The sequence below is a fragment of the Mus pahari genome, chromosome 10 (genome assembly GCF_900095145.1).
Source record: "Mus pahari chromosome 10, PAHARI_EIJ_v1.1, whole genome shotgun sequence".
Classification (NCBI taxonomy): domain Eukaryota; kingdom Metazoa; phylum Chordata; class Mammalia; order Rodentia; family Muridae; genus Mus; species Mus pahari.
The window spans coordinates 113,832,278-113,854,391 of NC_034599.1; the positions used below are offsets into that span (position 1 = coordinate 113,832,278).

A 22,114-nucleotide genomic window follows, 5' to 3' on the forward strand; every position below is an offset into this window, starting at 1 on the left:
TTTGGGTTGGGGCCAGCAGACTGTAAGCCAGATATTCTCAAGAGCTTGAGGTGTTGTCACAGGCAGAGCATTGTGGGTAATAGAAACTCCCAACAGCTAAGCTGTCACGTGATCATTTTGGTGCGCATTCAGTAAGACTCCAGCATGGCTGAGAGGACATCACTGAAGAGCATAAACAGAAAAGTAGAACATGGCTACTGGCCTTGGGGCGTATGGGATCTTGAACATAGCCACCTACAAAAACTAGAGACTACCTACTGCACAAGGTCCAGTAGGATCTGTGTTTCTGGGCCTGTTGTTGCCTCTTGGTTAAAACTGCTAGTCACATCTACCACTGGGATCCCAAGCTGCTAGCTAGGCCAACCGGTATGATCAAGAAAGTCACAAGAGGCCAACGGTTCTCTTCCTTCTTGTGCTGCCTTTGAGGTACCAAGCTGAGCCACCTGGGCTGTGGCTGGTCTTGTCTGCACCCAGGGTGAGGATCAGGGGAATTTATTTGTACATTATTTTTTTCAGCATCTGGGGAGGGGCGTAAAGGCCCTTTGTTAGCTCCACTCACCTTGTTCAGCAGCTCTCTGCTGGACCAGAGCACAGGAAATGCCAGCCCAGTGTCCTGTCCTAGTTGAGTGCACGCAGAAAACAAGATGGACACAGATGAAGAGCTGTGGGGCGGCCACCACAGCTACCTAGTATCCTCAGGCAGCTGTGGCCACTTTCTTTCTGGCATTTCTTGAGGGCAGCACAACCTGACCCTACTTTCAGGCTGTGGTTTAGGGCAAAGGCTTGAGCTGGGGGCAGCCGCCTGCCTGGTGCTCTGCTTCTGTCTGTGTCTGGTGTGCTTAGTGGCTGCTGGAGTTAGGGCATGAGACTGCAGTGCAGGGAGGGGCCAGCTAGGTCTGTTTTCTTTCAGGGGGGGGTGGGGGGGTGGGCAGAGGAGGAGCTGTGCTTGCCTCCTCCCCCTCCCCCCCCCCCCCACTAGCCAGTGTGCTCATCTATCAAGTTTCCACAGTAGTTTATAAGCTTGGTGAGCAAGCCATATCACATTGAGTGGTAGAAGCAAGGGATGGGAGGCGTGGGCGGTGGCTGCCAGGCCTAGTGTCTAGCAAGACAGCAACCCTGCTTCACACCCCAGGCCCCTTGCCTGTAAACAAATCACCTGACAGAATGTTCTGGAATGTTAAAGCCTTCCTGGTTTAGATTGCGCTAAGTTCTTCTGAAGAGAGGAGGGGAAGAGGAATGTCCTGTTGTTTTGAAGCAGTTCCCAGCAAGATCCCAGAACTCAAGCATTGGACAGAGAGGGGAGCTGAGACCTGAACCTGCTCCCTTAGAACAAACACTTAGCCACATCACTGCATAGCAGCCAGGCCAGGTCCACATGGGCACACAGCTTAGTGAGAGAACACTCCTGGCTGCATGGAATCCTAAGTGCTTCTGTGTCTGTCACCTCATCCAATTCCTGCTCAGGACAGTGGAGCCCTGAGTCCAGTCATGCCAAGGGCTTTGTAGGCAAGAGGAGGGCCTGCCTGACCCAGGAAGCTGAGGCCTTTGCGGTCGGTCAGGCATGGTATGGCCTTTCATCATGGGGCCATGGGAGCTGGCAGGGTCTCCAGATCACCATGTCAAGGCAGGGCTGTTGCTGGCTATAGGACCAGCTTCCCTACTATAGAAGGGATCCTCTGCCTGCCTGCCTGCCTGCCTGCCTGCCTGCCTGCCGGGTGAGCTGCCAGCCTGACCTGGGCGAGCCGATTCTGGGCGTGGTTCATATGTGCACACCTCCTCCCTGAGAGAGAGAGCCCGGCCAAAATGAGAGCAAATGGCCAAAAACCTGGTCTGAAGTCCCAGAGGCCCCAGCCCCCTCCTGTCCAGGGATGGCTCAGACAGGCCTGCCCCACACACAGTCCCTCATCCTTCAGAATTGTGTCCACCTTCAGAATTGTCACTTGGCACACGGCCAAGTGTGTAGGGATTGTAAGGGATGAGGGGCAGTTGGGAGAAGCAAATGTACCCTGAAGCCAGCATCCCCACAGCTGCTGGACTCTATTGTCTCGTGTGCAAACTGAACTTGCTGTGTGTGCGAGGCTCACCCAGGCCTCCCTGGGATTCTTGGAATTCTCTGTCCTCAAAAAGGAAGTGGCCATGCAACAGCAGAAGAAAATGGGGGTTAGCCTGCTCCCGCTGCTGCTGCTAAGGGTGGTGGCTCACCTGAGTGGAGGCCACTTGACCTCTACATAGGGGGGAGTAGGTCAGTCAGTGAAAGGGCTTGAGACATCAGGTTCTGGCCCATCGATTTTATTAGCTCCACTTGAGTCTGGTGAGAAAGGATGGCGTGGGATCTGACCACACTGTGCAGTAGGTGGGGGCCACGGGATGTTGTCTAATGCCCAACAGCCTGGAGGAGTTCCAGGGCCAAGGAAGCCACAACAGTATCGACGGGTGAGCTGTGGAAGAGGAAAGTAACGTAGGGGGGTCAAACCTCCTTTAGAGGGCTGGGCCTCTCAGCTGCACCTCAGCCCCAGGCCCTGGGCATAACCAGCCATTTGAGTCTGCCTGTGCAGGCTGGTGGACAAGTGTAGCCAGCCTGCCCAGCCCCTGGTTCCTAAATCTCTCTCCACCCCGACTCTAACCCCTTCCTGCTCTGTACTGCCAGCTCCTGTCCACTATGAGCTCTCACCTCCATGCACTGTGGGATAATGCTCAGAGACTGCAAGTGGGCAATTAGGAGCTTAAAATAGAAACTTTGTTTTGTTTGAGAGCATGTAAACCTGGCTAGGAACAAAGAAGCATGGCACTCGGCAGCCCCTGAAGAGAACATTAGACCAAGGGTGGCGGCCCCCCCAAAGGCAAGGGAATAGCTGTTAGCTCATAATGGGGTGGGCGGGTGGGGTGCCACATGAAAGCTGCAGTCCAGAGGACAGGGCTGCCACCAGGAGATGGTGCCATGAATTCCTGTTCTGCGCATCAAAGGCCCTGAGGGGTGGTGGAATGTCTTTGAACTTGACCTGCTTCTGGCAGAGTCTGGGCCAGTCCTGTGGGGCCACGCTGCCCACCAAAGCCCCAGAAGGGCTGGCATGGATGGAAGGCCAGCCTCCTAGCAGGGTAGTCTGAGCAAAGCAGTGCCACCCACTCATCCGGCCTTTGCAGGTGGGGACATCTGAACAAACCCTTAGAGACAAGGCAAGGTCTGCCTGTCCTGTGTGGGCAGAAAAGTCACAGCCTTACAGAACGTTAAGCCTCGTTTGGACACGTTTGATCCAAATTTAAGTCCAACACAAAAATAAGCTACCATTGGTTTCAAGGCAAACAGCCCCAGCAGGTGTGGAGACCCAGATGGCTGGCAGGAAGGGCTTTAGGGAGCTGGTTGACCACCTCCCTCTTCAGTGGTCCAGCCAGCCTCTCCCTAACCCCACAGAACTGGACGTGAGCTGCTGCATAGCATCAACCTCACAGGCCACAGCCATAGCTGCCTTCAAATGGATACTGTGTGTGAAACCAAACAATGGAACGCCAGATACTAGTGAAGGCTGGGCTTCCTTTAGGAGTGGCTCTTCCCCATGGTAGGGGATGAAGGGACCAGAGCCATCTCCCTGGGCTCTGGGCTCACCAAGCCTCACCCTAGCCAGGCTGCAGCACTGAACTGACTGGTGGGGTTGTCAGCAGTAACCCTGCTTTCCAGATTGGGTACCTACCACTCAGAGGCTGTCAGTCCACCAAGTGTCATCGTTAGATAACCATGTCTGTCTCCAGTGTGGATGACATACTCCTTGGGTGACAGGTCAACCCCTAGTCCATAGGTCTCACTTAGATGGTCTCAACAGACTGTTCAGTGAGGGGTGGGAGGTGAAGCTATCCCTCCACTGTCAGCTGCTGGGTGTTAGATCCCCTTAAAGAAGGGCTAAGGACGACAGCCTGAGGATGCTGTCAGGGTCAAGACTACCTCTGCTGACTCGCACGGTCTTCCACTATCAGGCGTGTGTTTCTTCTCCAGTGGGAGGAGCCCAGTTGTATAGTGACAGGCCACAAGATATTGGCCCTGATATGTGAGGGGGGGAGTGGGGAGAGAGGCAAAAATGGTTCAGAGCATTTGCTGACCTGAGCGAGCAGTCAAGTCACTTGGCTCCTCATACCTGTGAGCTGGAGCCAGGCGCTCCAGGGCCTGCAGAAGGCTGCCTGTGTTCTTGAGGCTTTCCAAGAGCCTCTCATTGGACGTTACCTGAAACGCAAGAAGACAGCCTCAGTTGGCCCATTCCTGATTTGTTGCTGTTAGATGAGGGTCAGGCCCATACAGTGGTCCATAGTCACTTTGCAAGGTAAGCATTTAGTATGTTCTAGGCAACACTGGAGGATAGTGAGCCCCACGAAGCCCAGCTGCCTCCATCCTGACCTCGGGAAGCTGAGGCTAGCCGGCCTCAGGTCACCGCCACTACAAAAGAATTCCATGCCTTTCCACTTGATCGTGGCAACCAAGGTGGGATTAGTGTCCCTCGTTTTCAGGATGAGCCTGAGGACTTGGGGACTACATGGATCCTAAGCTACATGTGGCTGGGTCTGCACCTCCAGGGTCCCTCTTCCTCTTCCTGGTGTGCCAGAAACATGGTTACTTAGAGAACTGCACATAAGGATGGCTGTCTGAAATGGCGATTGTGGCATCCTGGTGGTGAGAGTAAGCACAGGCTTACAGTCTGTGTGACCTGTCCAGGTCTGCTCACACAGCCACGCACAGCCTCGAGGGGGGCTGCATACACACGTGGTGCACGCAGAGGCTGTGCTTCTTTGGAAAGTCACACCATAAGCTGCAATGAAATTACCTATACCCACAAGCCTGCTTAGGAAGCACAAATGGAAAACTACAGGGACAACTAAGTGCTCAGGAGAGAGGACCATGATACCAGCCATTGTGGCCGACATTAGCACAGGCGTAAAGGAAGCTGAACGTGGAGCGGTCTGTCTGTCCCAGGACACGGCACACCACCTCAGTCAGAGGACCTGCTTTCTGTAGTGTGCAGCCACCAACAGAGGCATAACTGGTCAGAGTGGTGAGGACAAGGGGCTGGATCTTATTCAGTCCTCCTCCACTCAAGGTTCAGGGAGTATCTTGGAAGAGGAGGCAGAAAGAATGTGGAGGGTGGAGAGGCTGTGACATGCTGTCTTTAGGACATGGCACTGCATTCATCAACTCTCAGCAGTTGTCACCTGGGCAAGGACAAAGCAGAGAGGGGAGGTACTCAGTGCTCCATAGAACAGGGGAGGTGCTCAGTGCTCCATAGAGAGGGGAGGTGCTCTCAGTGCTCCATAGAGAGGGGAGGTGCTCTTGAGCTCCATAGAGAGAAGAAGGGATGGCTGCTGTGGGAGAGAGAAACATTATGTCCTATGAACCAGTGGATGATCGCACCCCTGAGCACATAAGGACAGCACTAACTTGACCTAATGGGTTTTTAAAGGACAGAGTTGGGCAGGGGCCATGCTGGGGGATGTGGGAGAAGTTGGATAGAGGTGAAGTAAATGTCATATTTATTGTATGCATGTATGTCATTATCAATAAGAAATAGTACAATTTTCTTAAGTAAACTGAAAGCTTACTAAAATGAATGAGAGTTGGGGCATTCCTGGACTTTAATAGCTGTTGCTGACTTGTAAGGAGGAATACATTAGATGTTACAACTATAGAAAGTTCCAGAGCTGCTGGGTTCCATGGAGGACAGGATGTACGATCTGCTCTCAAGCAGACTGTCCAGGCAAGAACAGCAGGCAGGTGTGGGCAGAGGGCCACAAGCACCGGGCTGCAGTCTGCCTGCCTTTGCCCAAAGCCCCAGCTCCACAAGTCTGCACAGACTTGTCCAGGAGATGTGGGGAGCAGAAAGTTCCCGAGCTCTGAGGGTGTACAGTTCCCTAGTCCTTAGCTTCCTTTCTGGTGTGCCCAAAGCCTCAGCCCCATAGCCCCTCAGTGGTGGTGACAGCAGCTGTTAACTGCAACCCGCAGTTGAAACTCCTTCTGCTCTAACAGTGTTGACTATTGACATGCAGCTTCACATAGACAGCTTCACAACGGACAGAAAATGGGAGCCCATGCCTGGGCTCTGCTCACCCCACCTCACTGTGCAGACAAGGGATGACCTGACAGCATACCAAAGACCTTGAAGTCTCCTATCCCAACCTAGGCCCCTGGGGGCAGGGACACACCATGTAGAGTCACACAGCACTTGGGAACCACAAATCCAGCCCAAATTACTATACCTTTCAATCACTGAGGAGGGAAAAAGCAAGATACTTCATGACAAAACCAAATTTAAACAAATCTATCCACAAAGCCAGTCCTACAGAAGATTCTAGAAGGAAAACTTCAGCCTAAGGAGGTTAGAAAACACAAGAAATAAATAACTTCACACCAGCAAAACCAAAAGAAAGGAAGCACATGCGCACACACACACACACACACACACACACACACAACCCCAGGAATTAATAACCATTGGTCATTAACATCAGTGGACTCAATTCCCCAATAAAAGGACGCAAGCTAACAGAATGAATGCAAAAATAGAATCCATCCTTCACACAAGAATATACCTCGACATCAAAGAGAGATACTACCTCAACGTCAAGGGCTGGAAAAAGATTTTTCAAGCAAATGAACCCAAGAAGCAAGCTTCTAATCTCTAACAAAATAGGTGTTCAACCAAAATTAATCAAAAGAGATGAGGAAGGATACTTCATACTCATCAAGAGGGAAAAAGGAACCACTGAGAGGACATCTCAATTCTGAATATCTATTATATTCAGATGCAAGGGCACCCACATTCATAACAGAAACATTACTGAAGCTTAAGTCATACATCAACGCCTACACATTAAGAGTGGGAGACTTAAACATCCCATTCTCACCACTGCCTGACCATGGATAGGTCATCCAGACATAAATAAACAGAGAAATAGTGGCGCTAACAGACATCTACAGAACATTTCACCCAAACACAAAAGATTATATCTTCTCAGAACCTCAGGGAACGTTCTCCAAAATTGCTGATATAGTCAGTCACAAAGCAAATCTCAGCAGATTCAAGAAAACAGAAGGAAATAACCCCCTGCATCTTATCAGACCACCACGGATTAAAGCTGGACATGAATATCAACAGGAACACCAGAAAGCCTACAAACTGATGGAAACTCAACAACTCCCTACTCAGTGATCACTGGGTCAAGGAAGAAATAAAGAATTCAATGAAAATGAACATACAATCTATCCAAACTTATGGGACACAATGAAAGCAGTGCTAAGAGGAAAGTTAATAGCACTACATGCCTACATAAAGAAATTAGTGAAATCTCATACTAGTGACAACAGCACACCTGAAAGCTCTAGAACAAAAAGAGCACATGGACCCAGGAGGAGTGGACGAGAGTAAATGTCAAACTCAGGGCTGAAAGCCACGAAGTTGAAACAAAGAGAACAATACAACGAAACAACAACAACAACAAAAAACCCCCGAGTTGGTTCTTTGAGAAAAATTAAAAGGATAGACGAACCTTTAGCCAAACTAACTAAATGGCAGAGAGAGAATATCTAAATTAACAAATTAGAAATGGCTGGGCGGTGGTGGCACACGCCTTTAATCCCAGCACTTGGGAGGCAGAGGCAGGCGGATTTCTGAGTTTGAGGCCAGCCTGGTCTACAAGGTGAGTTCCAGGACAGCCAGGGCTACACAGAGAAACCCTGTCTTGAAAAACCAAAAAACAAAGAAATTAGAAATGAAAAAAAGGCACATAACAAAAGACACCAAGGAAATCAAAGAATCATGAGGTCTTACTTCAAAAACCTGTACTCCACAAAATTGGAAAATCTAGAAGAAATGAACAATTTTGTGGACAACAGGTACTTAAAGACCTAGTGATTTTTTTAGATTTCCTGGGTGTCTGTTGTTATGCCCCTCTTTTCCTCTTACTAAAGTTAAAATTGAGATCATATATACAACTCAAGTAGGCCCATATCTCCTCAGGAAATAGAAGTAGTCATTGAATGACTCCCAACAACAACAAAAAGAGCCCAGGGCCAGATGGTTTTAAAGGCCCAAGAACTCAGGCACTAAGATGAACACTTAGTAAATGGGACCTCGTGAAAGTGAAAAGCTTCTGTAGGAAAAACACATCACCAACAGCTCAACATGGCAGCCTACAGAACGGAAAAAGATCTTCACCAATCCCACATCCAGCAGAAGGCTGATATCCAAAATATATAAAGAACTCAAGAAACTAGAGTTTCAACAAAACTACTCAATTTAAAAATGGGGAACAGATCTAAATAGAGAATTCTTGACAGGAATCTCTAATGGTAGAGAAGCACTTAAAGAAATGCTCAATGCCCTTAGCCATTAGGGAAATGCAAATCAAAACAACTCTGAGATTCTACCTTACACCCATCAGAATGGCTAAGATCAAAAACTCAATTGACAACACATGCTAGTAAGGATGTGGCCCAAGGGGAACACTCCTCCATTGTTGGTGGGAGTACAAACTTGTACAGCCACTTTGGAAATCAATTTGACAGTTTCTCAGAAAACTAGGAATAGTTCTACCTCAATACCCAGCTATACTGTTCCTGGGCATTTACCCAAAAGATTTTCTGCTATCCCACAAGGACACCTGTTCAATTATGTTCGTAGCATCTTTACTCATAATAGCCAGTAATTGGAAACAGCCTAGATATCCCTCAACCAAAGAATGGATAAAGAAAATGTGGTACATTTACACAATGGAATATTACTCAGTTGTTAAAAACAATGACATCATGAATTTTTCAGACAAATGGATGGAACTAGACAAGATCATCCTGAAGTAACCCAGATATTATTCATAAAGTACAAGACAGCCATGCTACAATTCACAGACCAAAGATGCTAAGTAACATGTGAATCTCACTGAGAAGGGAAAATAGAATAGACATTGTAGGTAGACAAGGGGAAGGAACTGAACAGAAGTGGGGATGGGGATGGGGATGGGGATGGGGATGGGGATGGTAACAGGACAGATCGGGTGAGGGGAGGACAGAGGGAGAGTACTGAGAGAAACAACTGGAAATGGAAAACTCCCAGGAATCTATGAGGGTGATCCTAGCTAAGATTCCTAGCAATGGGGGTGGGGGTGGGGTGGGGTGGGGTATGGCCATCTCCTGTAACCAGACTAGACTCCCAGTGGAGGGACTGGGATACTAACCCAACCACAAAACCTTCAACCTGCTATTTGTCCTGCCTACAGGATGTTCAGGGGTAAAGATGGAGCAGAAATTGAGGGAGTGGCCAACCAATGACTGCCCAGATTGAGACCCACGCCATGAGAGGGAGCTCACTCCTGATAAGGATATTTTGCTATACTTGCAGACAGGAGCCTAGCAACCATCATTAGAGAGGCTTCACCCAGCAATGACAGAAACTGGTGAAGAGCCCACAACCAGACATTAGGCAGGACTTGGAGAATCCTGAGGAAGAGAGGGAGGGAGGATTGGAGGAGCCAGAGTAGTCAAGGACTCCACAAGAAAACCCACAGAATTAACTAAGCTGGGCCCACAGGGGCTCACGGAGACCAGGGACCATGCAGGGGCCACAGATGTTATAGCTTGGTCTTCCCATGGGATTCCTAACAGTAGGAGTGGAGGCTGCCTCTGACTACATTGCCTGCTTTGAGAACCCTCTCCTCTTGCTGGGCTGCCTCATCTTGCATCAATAGGAGAAGACGTGCCATGTCTTACTGCAACTTGGTTGATATCCATGGGAGACCTCCCCTTTTCTGAAGAAAGAGGGAAGAGGAGCGGAAGGGGATGGGGTGGGAGGGAAGGACTGGGAAAGAGGAGGGAGGGGAAACTGGGGTCAGGATGTAAAGTTGATTGATTGATTGATTAATTAAAGGAGGCACAGCACCATTCCAGGCTGGGGTCCCAGACTGAGTAAGATGGAGAATGTGAGCTGAGCTGACTGTGGATGTGATGTGACCAGCCACCTCAGGTTGCTGCCATCATACCTTCCCTACCATGAACCATTACCCAGAATACACCCTTTCTCCCTGACAAAACAAAAAGAAGACATAACAGATCGTCTGAGGTGCAACTACACATGCTCACGTAGAGCGAAAGAAGGCTGGAGATGAGGAACTGGGGGCATCAGGATAAACAAGTTCCACAAAAAGGCGAGATCCTCCTGTCAGAACCCCACAGCATCAATAACATACAGCAGCAAGCTGGCTTCTAGGTGAGTTTTAGAATAACCCAGAAATATACCACCCTGCCAGCATCCAGAAAGTTTAATAAAATTGTGATGGAAATCCTGGGAAGTTTCTGCAGATAGATGACTAAGTGGAAAGGAAGCTGGGGAAGCAGAATTAAGTCTGAGGAACTCAGTCCTGAGGTCCCCTCTGGGTCTGGAGTGACCTTGCAATGTGGTAAAGGCTAGAGGGCGTGGTCTAAGACGTCAAGGACACTTAGCTGTGGCTCCTTGGTCCCAGTCACGATAATCTGATAGGCAGTGTTTGGCTAACATCAAATCAAAACAGAAACAAAATTTACACTGAATACACAGAGCTCACCAGTCATTAGAGCTGGGAATTTACACTGAATACACAGAGCTCACCAGTCATTAGAGCTGGGGATTTGACCTTAGTATTAAGGTGGGTTTTATCTAGTTTCATTTCTGCGGCTGTGTTAAAACTGGTGAACAACTGCTTAGAGGAAAAAGGTTATTTTAGCTTATGTTCATCGCTGTGGTGAAGTCAAGGCAGGAACTTCAAATGTAAAGTCACAGCACATCCACAGTCAAGAGCAGGAAAAAAAAAAGAAAAGAAAAGAAAACTTGCTTGCTTGGCAGCCAGTGCTTAGCCCAATTTACCCATCCCTAAACAGTGGAGAATGCCCTGCCTAGGAAATGGTACTGCCCACAGTGGGCCAGGTTTTCCCATATCAGCAGACATAATTAAGACAAGTCCAACAGACATGCTCACAGGTCAAGCAAACATAGACAGTCCCGTCATTGAGACTCTTATGAGGTGATTCTAGGTTCTGTCTATAGTTGACACAAAAGTTTAGCTAACCAAAAGTTTGTGTCTAGTTAACCTAAAGTTTATGTCTAGTGAATGGAAATTATTCTGGGGCTGTGGTTTAGTATGTACATATACACATGCATATGTGTGTGCTTATACAATTGTATGTACATATGTATACGTACACACAGCCTATATAAATACATAAAACCTGGAAACATGCTTTGAGTAACATCTAGTGTGACTCCTCAGCCCTCCACTATGGCTCTGTTAACGTGGTGCATTGAGCCAGCATCTACCCACTCAGCGTGCACAGAACAATTGAAATAAATAGCCTGAATGTTGTAAGAGACACTGCCATCCCACAGACTGGCCCTCAGGTCCTCCTGGGCTCACAGGCAAGGAGGATTCTTTGTATAGACTACTCCATGGAAGGCTCTGGTTCTCTAATCTCAACTTCAGCTTCTCACACAGCAGCCTAGCATGAGGAACCCTGGGCCCTCTAGCTGTGGCAGGACCTTGAAGGTGGCCAGCCTTGTCAGTGTGCAGCCAGGGCTGTGAGAGCCAATGACTGGTTTGCTGGCCTTTCAGAGACAGCTCCAACCCTGCATATCAGAATGGACTATGCTGTTCATCTCCACAGGCTTCAGAAAATTGTCAAGAAACGTGATTCCTAGGAGCCCTCATGAGGCTTGGGAAAACCTGCTTATACCCCGCTGTGTACTGTGTGTGTGAGTGTGAGTGTGTGTGTGTGTGTGTGTGTGTGTGTGTACAGGCCCTGGCTGTGGTGTTTGTTTATGACTGTTAATATCTTTGCTGAGCCTGTGTGGCAAATCGAAGCCGAGGCACTTGAGCATCCCTGACAGGCCCGGGCAGTGCCGAGAGACAGGATGCACCAGAGGCAGCCCAGGTGCTCCGTGGCACTTGTTCCAGACACACACACATCACACAGGAGGATTATTTTTAATTCTTTGCGCTTCAGATCTCACAGGTACAAGTAAAAACAAGCAAGTAACTATGACAACTCTACTTCACAGAGTTCAATTTCAAAACCAGATCTTGCCATTCAGCCCTTTTGCCAGCCTCTTACACGCTCTGTCTTCTCAGCTCTCTCTCTGTGTGTGTGTGTGTGTGTGTGTGTGTGTTTTATGTATCTTCAAAGCTGTTTCTCTTGAATGCTTCTCAAGACACCGTCGCCCTCCCTCTGCCGTCTGTCGTCAGGGCAGGATCTGAGGAGAGCCACCATAGGCCAGTTCCTCTCCTGCCTTCTATCATGTGTTGTGGGGTGCTTCCTGGGTCTTCCCAGACGCATCTCTGGCAGCTGAGAAGGTCTCACCTCGTGTTAGCTCACTCTGCTCTATGTAAGGCTCCTGTGTGCCTCATGACCTCCACAGGATGCTGACTGAGGGCATTGCAGATGGATGGACAGAGATTTTTCACAGTCTTGTTGAGCTGCATTGGGAGCGGGGTGCATGTGAGGGTCCTCAGAGTTCATTTAGAGTTTTATCGTCCTCATAAAAGCATGTGAGGTCCCTAAATAAGGAAATGAGCTGAAAGAAATCTGGAGATGCCTCAAAAAGCGAATCACTCATGTCTGAGTGAGGGCTCTGTCGCTGCGAAGAGACACCATGACCATGGCAACTCTTGCAAAGGAAAGCATTTAATTGGGGTTGCTTTATAGCTGCAGAGGTTTAGTCCATGATCATCATGGTGGATAGCATGGTGGAGTGCAGGCAGACGGTGTCTGGAGAAGTAGCTAAGAGTTCTTCATCCTGATCGATCTGCAGGCAGTAGGAAGAGAGGAACCTCTGGGCCTGGCTAGAGTGTTTGAAACTCCAAAGCCCACCCCCCAATGACACACTTCCTCCCAGAAGGCCACACCTACTCCAACAAGGCCACTCTACCTAATGCTACCCCTAAGCATTCAAATAGATAGGCTTGGGGGGGGGGCATTCTTATTCAAACCACCACATCCAGTTCAGTATGTGGACAGAAGAGGAAAGAGTAAACAGGCAGCTTGCAAAAGGAGAGATGCAAACAGTGAGTTCGCAGGCAGGCAATAATCTCCACACCCTCAGCCACCAGAGAAGCAGAAATCAAAGCTACACTGGGATTCCATCTCACCCCATCAGAGCGGCTACAAAACAGGCAAGGGCTGTGGAGACTGGAACACTGGCTGCCTTTCCGGAGGACCCAGGTTCCAAGGAACACACACACACACACATACATACATACATACATACATACATACTTATACACACACACACACACACACACACACACACAAAATCCCCATAGACATAAATTCAAATTTAATAAGAAAAATAACAAGGTATGGGAAGAGGAAACTTAAATTCTCCTGTTAGGAATGTAAAGAGAGAGTCAGCGCAGAGGGTCCTCGTGGTCCTGAAAAGAGAGCCATCAGGTGAGCCAGGCAAACCGTCCTGGGGGCAGGCCCACAGGGACCTAAGTCTGCACAGCAGAGAACTGGCACGGTCATGCTTACAGCCAGGAAATGGACCAGGCCAGACGGCTGCAGCGCACGGATGGCCCAATGGGGTTGTATCTGGGCTGAGAGGAAGGAGGAGGGGAGTTTGCAGGAGAATGGGCAGAGAGCTCACCATGTTAAGTGAAGTAAGTTGGCCTCGGAAAGACAACTATGGAGTTGTCTCCCATTTGTGGGATCTGACATGAAGGCAGAGGTAGAACCGTGTGAGGAGGGAGGATAAAGCTCAAGACAGTGGCTCCTAGCGCACAGCCGGCCCTGATGGCTCTGCAGACCTGCTGCAGACAGCAGGCCGGGAGAGCCGGCTCTGGTTCAGCTAGGCACGGATGCTAGCAATCTTCATTCTTTCCAGCCTTCCCTTCCTCCTTCTGGCCTCTCCTAGCCCCACTGCTCAGCCTAACTGGACTCCTGCTTCTCAGAGTTGGCACTGCACTGAATCTGCTTGACCAGAAGCCATAGATGGCAAGATGGGGGGCCTCAATGTTTTTCTTTCCACCCGTAAGACGCAATTATTTTCTAGATGAAATTTATCCTATTTAGTTGCTTCCTACTTCACTTGAGGCTGGCCAGTCTCTCAGCTCTCCACAGGGCAGGTAAAAATGCCCTATTGCTTAGAAGCTGTTCATAATTACATCTGTTTCCAGCCATTAAACCCAGTATGTTTGAAGTGTTGAATGTAAGAGAGCTGGTTTGGGAAAACTTTTAGGTCTGATGAAACTACCTACAAGAGCCAGGCCCAAAGTAAGTGAGGGGAAGGAATGGGTTTAACTGGCAAGAAATGAGAGTTGTGGACCTCTTGTGGGATTAGGCATAGACTAGAGCCTACCCAGAGAAAGTTCTAGTGAGACACAGGGTCAAGGTGCACAACTGCCAAGAGACTACACTAAGTGCTTAGAGACTAAAGCAAGGGTCTCCACGGTGACAACAGGTGAGACAGCAGGTGACCGTGGGATATGGCTGGAATAATTCCTGCCCAGAGAGAACATTCCAGGTAGTAACTGTCATGTGACCTGGTAGTAACTGTCATGTGTGAGGACTTGGCTCAGAAGAAGTAAGGCACTACTGGATAGGCACTGTATACTTGGGCCACAATATTATAGCAAGCCGTTCCCATGACAATGAAGGAATTGCCTCTGTGCTCAGAGTCAAGGGGATATATGAAAATATGTGTATGAATATGTCTTTCTGTTTGTGTGTATGTATGTATTTGTGCATGTATGTGTACATATGTATGTATATGCATGTGTATATGCATGTCATGCATATGTATATGTGTGTGCACATGCATGTGTGTCTTTCTGCTTGTCTGTGTTTTATATTTGTGCATGTGTGTGCATATATGTATATGCATGTGTGTATGCACATGTCATGCATATATATGTGTGTACATGTGTATATATATATATATATACTTTTCTGCTTGTCTGAATATGTGTGTATATATTTGTGCATGTGTGTATGCACAAATATGCATGTGTATATGTGTCATGCATGTGTATGTATGTGTGTATGCATGTGTATGTATGTGTGTATGCATGTGTATGTATGTGTGTATGCATGTGTATGTATGTATATGTGGGGAAGGCAGGGAGGAGACTTGGAGGGAGAGAGTAACCTAGCAGCCATTTCTCTCTGGACTTGCCTGTGGCGGGAGGGAAGCTGAGTGGAGCTATGCCAGGGTATCAGGCTAAGTTAACTGCAAAGCCTCCTCTTTTGGTCAGCTCATCACTTTACAAAGTGTTGGCCACTTAACGGTGCTGTGCTGTTTGGCCACTGTGTGTAAGAGCAGAGAGGAAGTCCTTACAGAGCCCCGGTTATAATGTGAGTCCCTACATGCATTTGCAGCAAGTATGGAGACTCCAAGCTCAAGGCCTCCAGTAAGTTCTCAAGTCCAAGGCCCTCAGTGATTCCGAGATGGGCACTGCACAGGCGAGGTGGGCAATGTGACTAGCTCTAATGTAGCAGAAGTCTGGTCAGAGTCTTTGTATGCAGACATGGATATGTCCTAGTCGGGTGAAGTCATTGCGGTGATTTGAAAGAAAATAGCCCTATAGGCTCACAGACTGGCACTATTAGGAGGTCTGGCCTTGTTGGAGCCAATTGTGGGAGCAGGCTTGAAGGTCTCAGAAGCTCAAGCCAGGCTTAGTGGTTCACTGTCTCCTCTTGCTGCCTGCCAATCCAGATGTAGAGCTCTCAGCTTCCTGACCAGCACCGTGCCTGCCATCATGCTTCCCACCATGATGGTAATGGACTAAACCTCTGAACCGTAAGCCAGTCCCAAACAAATGTTTGCCTTTGTAAGAGTTGTGGTGGTAATGGTGTCTCTTCACAGCAACAGAACACTGACTAAGACATCACCCAGTATCTTGTAGCCCTTTGTCTTGTGGGGTTAGACATCTAAATAGACCTTGGGGTGGGGGGAAGCAAATCTGAGCCCTTCATGGTATAGAAGCAGAGAACTCCATTTCCATGACTCCTGAGTAGCTCTGTGCACTCTTCAGATGAGGCCAGGGTGGGGCTTGGGGCTTACATTTGAAGATAGAAAGTGTGTCTGGATATTGACTCTGGGTAGAGGGGACATTAGTTAACTGACAATTTTTATAATCTTACCAACAGACTCACTATATGAACATTTTGGTGAGTGACCACTTCCCAGCACATCACAAAATTGTCACCTCAGTGAGCCTTTGGAGCCACATTACACAAGACAACTGCTGTGACAAGACAGCGGTTGTGATCAGCAGTGAGTTTTGCTCATAACAAAGGTGTTGAGCAGAACCATCTTTGCTAGTGGGAATGCATGGCACCCACAAGTGAGGAAGGGATGTAGAGAGGGCATTATAGGGTGGGCCTGGTTCCCAAACTTCTTGGAGGAGCCTACATGCATAGAATTCTGAAAATAGTTGGAATTTTAATACAGAATAGAAATTCTTGGATCAGAGGGACAGGAGAGGAGGCCACAATTGGCCAAGCTGGTGGCTGAGCCCATGTCCTGCCCTTCTCAGCGTGGGTCAGGCTCCACCCTCATTCAGGGAGGCAGGTAAGAAGCTGCTGTAGGCCAGTGGGTAGGTGCACAGCCACGGGGAAGCCAGAGGCAGCAACACATGGACCCAGGAAGTGGCCTGAGTGCTTCCTGGGTGTAGCAGGAGGCAGGCAATTCCAGGAGGCTCCCCTTCACTAAAGGGACCTGCTCAGAAACTGGCTAGATACTTGGGAAGCCACCAAAATAGCCAGGGAAGCCATGAGGGCCCATAACGACTCATGTCCTCTCCGGCACTGTTCTGTCCTACAAATGTCACCTTAAATGTCTGTATCTCTAAGGGGCACTGAAATTTCTTCCCATTAGCAAAACTTGGAGGAAATTAGAAAGGAAAAATTGGAATTCAAGTATTTTTTGGTTTACATAATTAAAGTCGTCAGGCACCAATTAGTCAAGATTTAAGCCTGGTTCTGACTACTGGACTGCCAAAGTTCCCCTGTTCCCTGTGATTTTGGTCAAGGGTCTTGATCAAATGCTTCCAGCCTCTTTGGAAATTTCTGACAAATGACCAAATGACCAGAACTTATGTGAGACTTAGCCTCCTTCCCTTAGCCAGGACTTCACACTGAGGACTTTCTTTGGGGAAGGTTGTCTGAAGAGGAGGGGTTTCCAGCTCAGAGCAACAGGGCAGCTGTCAGCTGACTGAACATGTATCACATGTGACTGAACATGTATCACATGTGACTGAACATGTATCACATGTGACTGAACATGTATCACATGTGACTGAGGGAGACAAGGAACTATGGCGGGGTGTGAGGCTCCAGAGGCTCACAGGGTCAGCTGGCTACACAGGAAAAGAATTTCCCGGGAAACAGAGTGGTCTCCATAAACATTGTTATCTAACGCAAGGCTTGGCCTCTGGGGACCCTCTGGGCCTCCACAATGCTGTGGGGTGCTGAATGCTGTGGGGTGCTGAACTGACCAGCATCCTTTGGCCTGTGCCTGCTGGGTCGGTCCTCAAGGGGATCTAGCTGAAGAGTCGCAGGGGGAAAGGTGGGGATGCTGGTGTCCCTGTCATGATGGCTTGGGGTCTGGACTCGGGACCTGTGATCACCAGGTGGCCTGTCAACCACAAGTCTTCCTGGGAAGCACTAGACACTTGAACGGAAACATACAAGCTGTCCTGAGCTGGGTCTCCTTCACTGGGCGGAGTTAAGGCTCTGGAGAAGTTCTGCTTTGTCACACAGAGGGACTGGGACAAGGATGTGATAGATGGAGTCCCAGCACTCCGACAGGAGGAAGGGGGAATCCCTCTTGATCTAAGTGGGGTATCTGGGGAGGAGAGATGGCTGACTTTCTGTTCATGGTTCCTTCACATGTCTTAGTGGCATAGGGTCAATAAAGGTCAGCCTTCTTGATGGCCTCAGAGTGGGGTCCTAAAGAAGACGCCCAGGCTCTGCCTGACTGAGGAGCTCCAGGTCCCAGCAAAGGTGGCAGGACAGATGTCTGAGCACTTTGTGTGTCCCGCTTTGATTAACTTTTATACTGTTCAAACTCACTTTTTTTTTCTCTTTTGATGTCTAATTTGCAGCCAACCCTAATCAGTGTGTTTTTCAACTCAAACACCATAGTTTTTATTTCTGGAAGTTCTCCTTTTAAAATCATCTTGCAAGGCTCTCCAGACCTTTTGCACATATGCATGTGCTAGCTTGTCTTCTGTCTGCTCACTCTGAAGGGGTTTCCTGTGAACCCATCCCATAGTCCCTAGCGTGTCACATGGGTGTACATGAGTCCTGCTTAGTGGGCAGCAGTGGACCCTAAGCTTCCTGTCCACAGCTGTGTCCCGAGTCCTGGCTGCCTTGGCAACCCTCTGCTCTGGACTCTGTGCTCTGCTCAGAGGCTCTGCTGCAGGCCAAGCCAGTTTCCCAGAATCTGTGGCCTTTGCCTGCTTGCTTGTCACCTCTTGGGGTCTACTAGCTGTAACTGTCAGTGTCTAGTGTCATGTTAATTCCTCTACCTGCTCTGTCCCTCCTCTTGGCTAGTTCAACAGTTAAGTCTCGGCTGTGTAAGTCCATGTTGACCAGAGCAGAAATTCTAATATTAATTTATAACATTCCACATCCCCATGCCCACCTGATGTCTCCCCTGTAATATTTTCCCTGTAGCTGCCACCTGGGAAGTGTCAGATCTTTGGTTCTGTGAGCAGTCCTCAGCTTATGGTATATTTTAATGTTACCCAGAAACACACAGACAATAGCACACAGCCCCGCCACAGAGGTTGTGTTTTTCTTCTAAAGATAAGGATTAATTAACTTCCCTAAAAGGCCTAAGGTCTGACTTGAAAGCTGGTAGCACCCTCAGAATTCTGATTAAATTATTCATGAGGTCTTTGCCACCAACAAATCCAAATTAATGTCAAGCCTTGGCCTAGAACCCATGGCTATAACAACAGTGGCCCAGAAGAAAAAAATATCACGGATCGGAGTGACTAGCTCTCGTGGGCTGCTAGGCCTGATAATGAGCAGTGTGGTCATCTCCGCCCTGGGCTTCTACTTATGTAATAGCAAAGACACAAGGCTCATATGACAAGCTGCCCCTGTCACAGCCACGTGGCTTGGGTACCCTGGGCTCAGGGCTTTGCCTGATAAGAACTCTGGGTAGGACTACATGGATTTCTAGTAGGCTATGGTTGTTCCCTGTACTGCCCCTCAGCTTGGCCCAGGGGTCCATCTTCCAGGGGAGCCAGAGCAAAGAGAAGTGTGGTATCCTAGGGGAGAGGGGGGGGGAGAGAGGGGCATGGGGGAGAGGGGGAGAGAGAGAGGGGAGAGAGAGAGAGAGAGAGAGAGAGAGAGAGAGAGAGAGGCAAGGAGGGGGGAGGGGAGGGGGAGAGGGAGAGGGAGAGGGAGAGAGATCTCCTCCCAGCCCATGGTGCTTGGCAAATGCCCTGGAAAGGCTCTTTATTAATCTCTATACAGACCAAGAGGACAGTGGGGAGGTGTCCTGCATCCAGTCCCTGCCGGTGACAGTATGGCACCTTGCTAGGGACTTGGTGGAAACATTTGCACATGGATTCTGCTTTAAAAAGTATTTGTCTTATCCGACCCACCACTCAGGTGATTCCAAGGCAAGCCATTAAGAATAGAGAAACAAAACATTAGATCAAAAGATCAAACTTTAAAGAATGCCCACGGGATCAAAGCCTTCCCTCATCACTGACTGCAGGGAGTGTCTGGCAGAGGCAGAAAGTATGTCTTTTGAGAAATACCCTTTTCAAAGAAAGATGAGAACCCACCCCTAAGGAATGGGGGTGGGGAGGAAGGAGTGATGGCAACCACAAGCTTTAGGGTTCTTGTCCTGACAAGTCAAGGCCTGCAGGTCAGATGCTCTGGTGTTCCAGGGAGCATCCACTGGCTGGATAAGTGTGGTCAGACTCTTTCCTCACATGTGCAGGGGCTGAGGTGACCACAGATCTGCCATGCCCCTCACTAAGACTGGCCCAGCTGCCACTGTGGGTACCTGGGAGGAGCAGGCTGCACGTGTGCGCAGTCCTGACTGGGCCTGGACCTTGTCCAAGGATGAATGCAATGGCAGAGAAGGATGTCAGCCCAGAAGAAGGAAACTCTGCCGTTTCCTGGGACACTGTGTGGCAGGGATACCCCTGCTGGGCCACGTGGGCCCGACTTAGGAGCCCCCCAGAGGAGAAGGGGGGTTGGAGATGTGCTCATATACCTCAGGTCTGCCACAGTGGCAGGCCTCAGGCAGTGGTTTCTATCCTCTGACAGGTTAGACCTTCTCAGTGGTTGCTGAGGGCTGGGGTACACTAACTCCTTTTCCAGAGCCTGGGGGAGTTTAGTGATTTAGTTCCCTTTGAAGGAAGCTCTTCACTTCAGAGCTGATCTCTGGTGGCTGGTGTTGCTTGGTCATCTCAGGCCAGAGCTCTTGCTGTTGGGTCCCTCATTTGGCTGAGGGGTGTGTGTGTGTGTGTGTGTGTGTGTGTGTGTGTGTGTGTGTCTGTTGGAGGATGACAGACGGTGATTGCAAGTGACAGAGGCAGGAATGGTCAAGGCACACTGGCCTGAGGCTGACCTCCGAGCTTAGCAGCTCTTCAAAATCAGACAGACAGAAACCTGATACCTTAAAGTCAAACCCCACGTGGGAACAGCCAGTGTGCATAGAACCGAAGGCCAACAGGGCGGGTGCAATGGCTGTCACGAAGGCCCCCTTCCTGTACAAAGTGATCACAGAAATATAGAGAATGAGATCAACTCAACAAAGCAGAAACTTCCAGAGAGCAGCCAGGATGGGGCTGTGCATACAGCAGTCTTGCTATTGACTGAAACTTGAGAGACTGCCTTAAAGCTGGAATCCTGTCAAATCCCAGAAGTCTTGGGACCTTGGTTTCTGTCACACATTTTCAGAGATAAATGCCTAATAATGCCCTGTAGGCTAATGGGGGTGCATTACAGCCTGAGGACACCTCCAGGCATTAATGCCTGTACCCTTCTGAGACCCTGAAAGGTGGATGTTCTTTGGGTCTCTTCTTTTCAGAAGTGGGGTGAGTTAGGATGCAGAGTGACGTCTCATGGATGAGGCTGGCAGCTCAGTGAGCTAGGCCTGGATCTTTAGGTCTGTCCAGGCTCGATGCCAAGGCTACAAACCTGCTGTCAGCTACAGCAGGGCCCCAGAGTCCACCTAGGAGCAATCAGAGGAGGAGGCAGGGCGTAGCAAAGGTCAAGATAGGGAAGACATTGCTTCAGAGCCCAGGAAACACCTGAGGGTGCAGGCATAGTCATGGCTTAGGAGAAGGGAGGCTGGGGGCTGGGAACACAGGTGGAGTGGGGCTCAGGAATGGGCCGGGGACATGGCTTCCTGCTGACTCACAGGGCTCCTTCCTTCGACTCCATGCTCCAGTAATCCCACATGAAGGCTCCTTCCATCAACTCTCCAGCCTGCCTCTTGCTTTCTCTCCACAACACTTTCACATGACAGTGATAACAGTGACGGGTGCCCGGGAGACAGGCAGCCTACCTCCCAGTGTACATCTGCCATCTCCCCACAACTGCTCCACAACACACCCTCCTGGTGGTAGGACGCTGTGCACTGTGCATGCAGAGTGCTCACTGAGGCTGGATGGTGCAGAAGGCTTTGAGACATCCCCTCTTACATCGGTAATCCTGAGCCTAGGGTGCCTGGCAGCAACCGATGGAGCTGAGAGGTGAGAAGATGTCCAGGCAGGACCTGATGGTTAGGAGGCCAAGGGTGTGCCCAGAGCAGGAGCTGGGCCTGCAGAGGGCTCAGCTGGTGAATGGATAGCCTTGTTGGTATGGAGGCCTAACTCTGACCCTGAGGACCCACATAAGAGGGGGTGGGTATGGTATGTGTGCCTGTAATCCCTGCATCGGGGAGGCAAAGACAGGTGGATACTGGGCATGCTGTCCAGCAGCCTAACCTAAGCAGGAAGCTCCAGGTTCAGGGAGAGACCCTGTCTCAAAAAGACAAGGTGGGCGGTGTCTAAGGAGGATGAACACGTAAGCTGTCCTATGGTGTACACACACATTCTCGTTCTCTCTCTCTCTCTCTCTCTCTCTCTCTCTCTCTCTCTCTCTCTC

At 49.4% G+C, this 22,114-nt stretch overlaps 1 protein-coding gene across 1 annotated transcript in view; it reads right to left on the reverse strand.

Moving 5' to 3' along the window:
• Nucleotides 1-2,355: 2,355 nt before the first annotated feature.
• The window catches only part of Ulk4 (unc-51 like kinase 4), a 283,012-nt gene continuing 263,253 nt past the window's right edge, over nt 2,356-22,114 (reverse strand). The window contains exons 35-36 of the mRNA XM_021207848.2: nt 4,125-4,210; nt 2,356-2,438 (exon numbers count right to left, since the gene is read on the reverse strand). Of these exons, the coding sequence (XP_021063507.1) occupies nt 2,375-2,438; nt 4,125-4,210 (150 nt within the window). The 3' untranslated portion in view covers nt 2,356-2,374. The remainder of the gene's footprint in view (nt 2,439-4,124; nt 4,211-22,114) is intronic.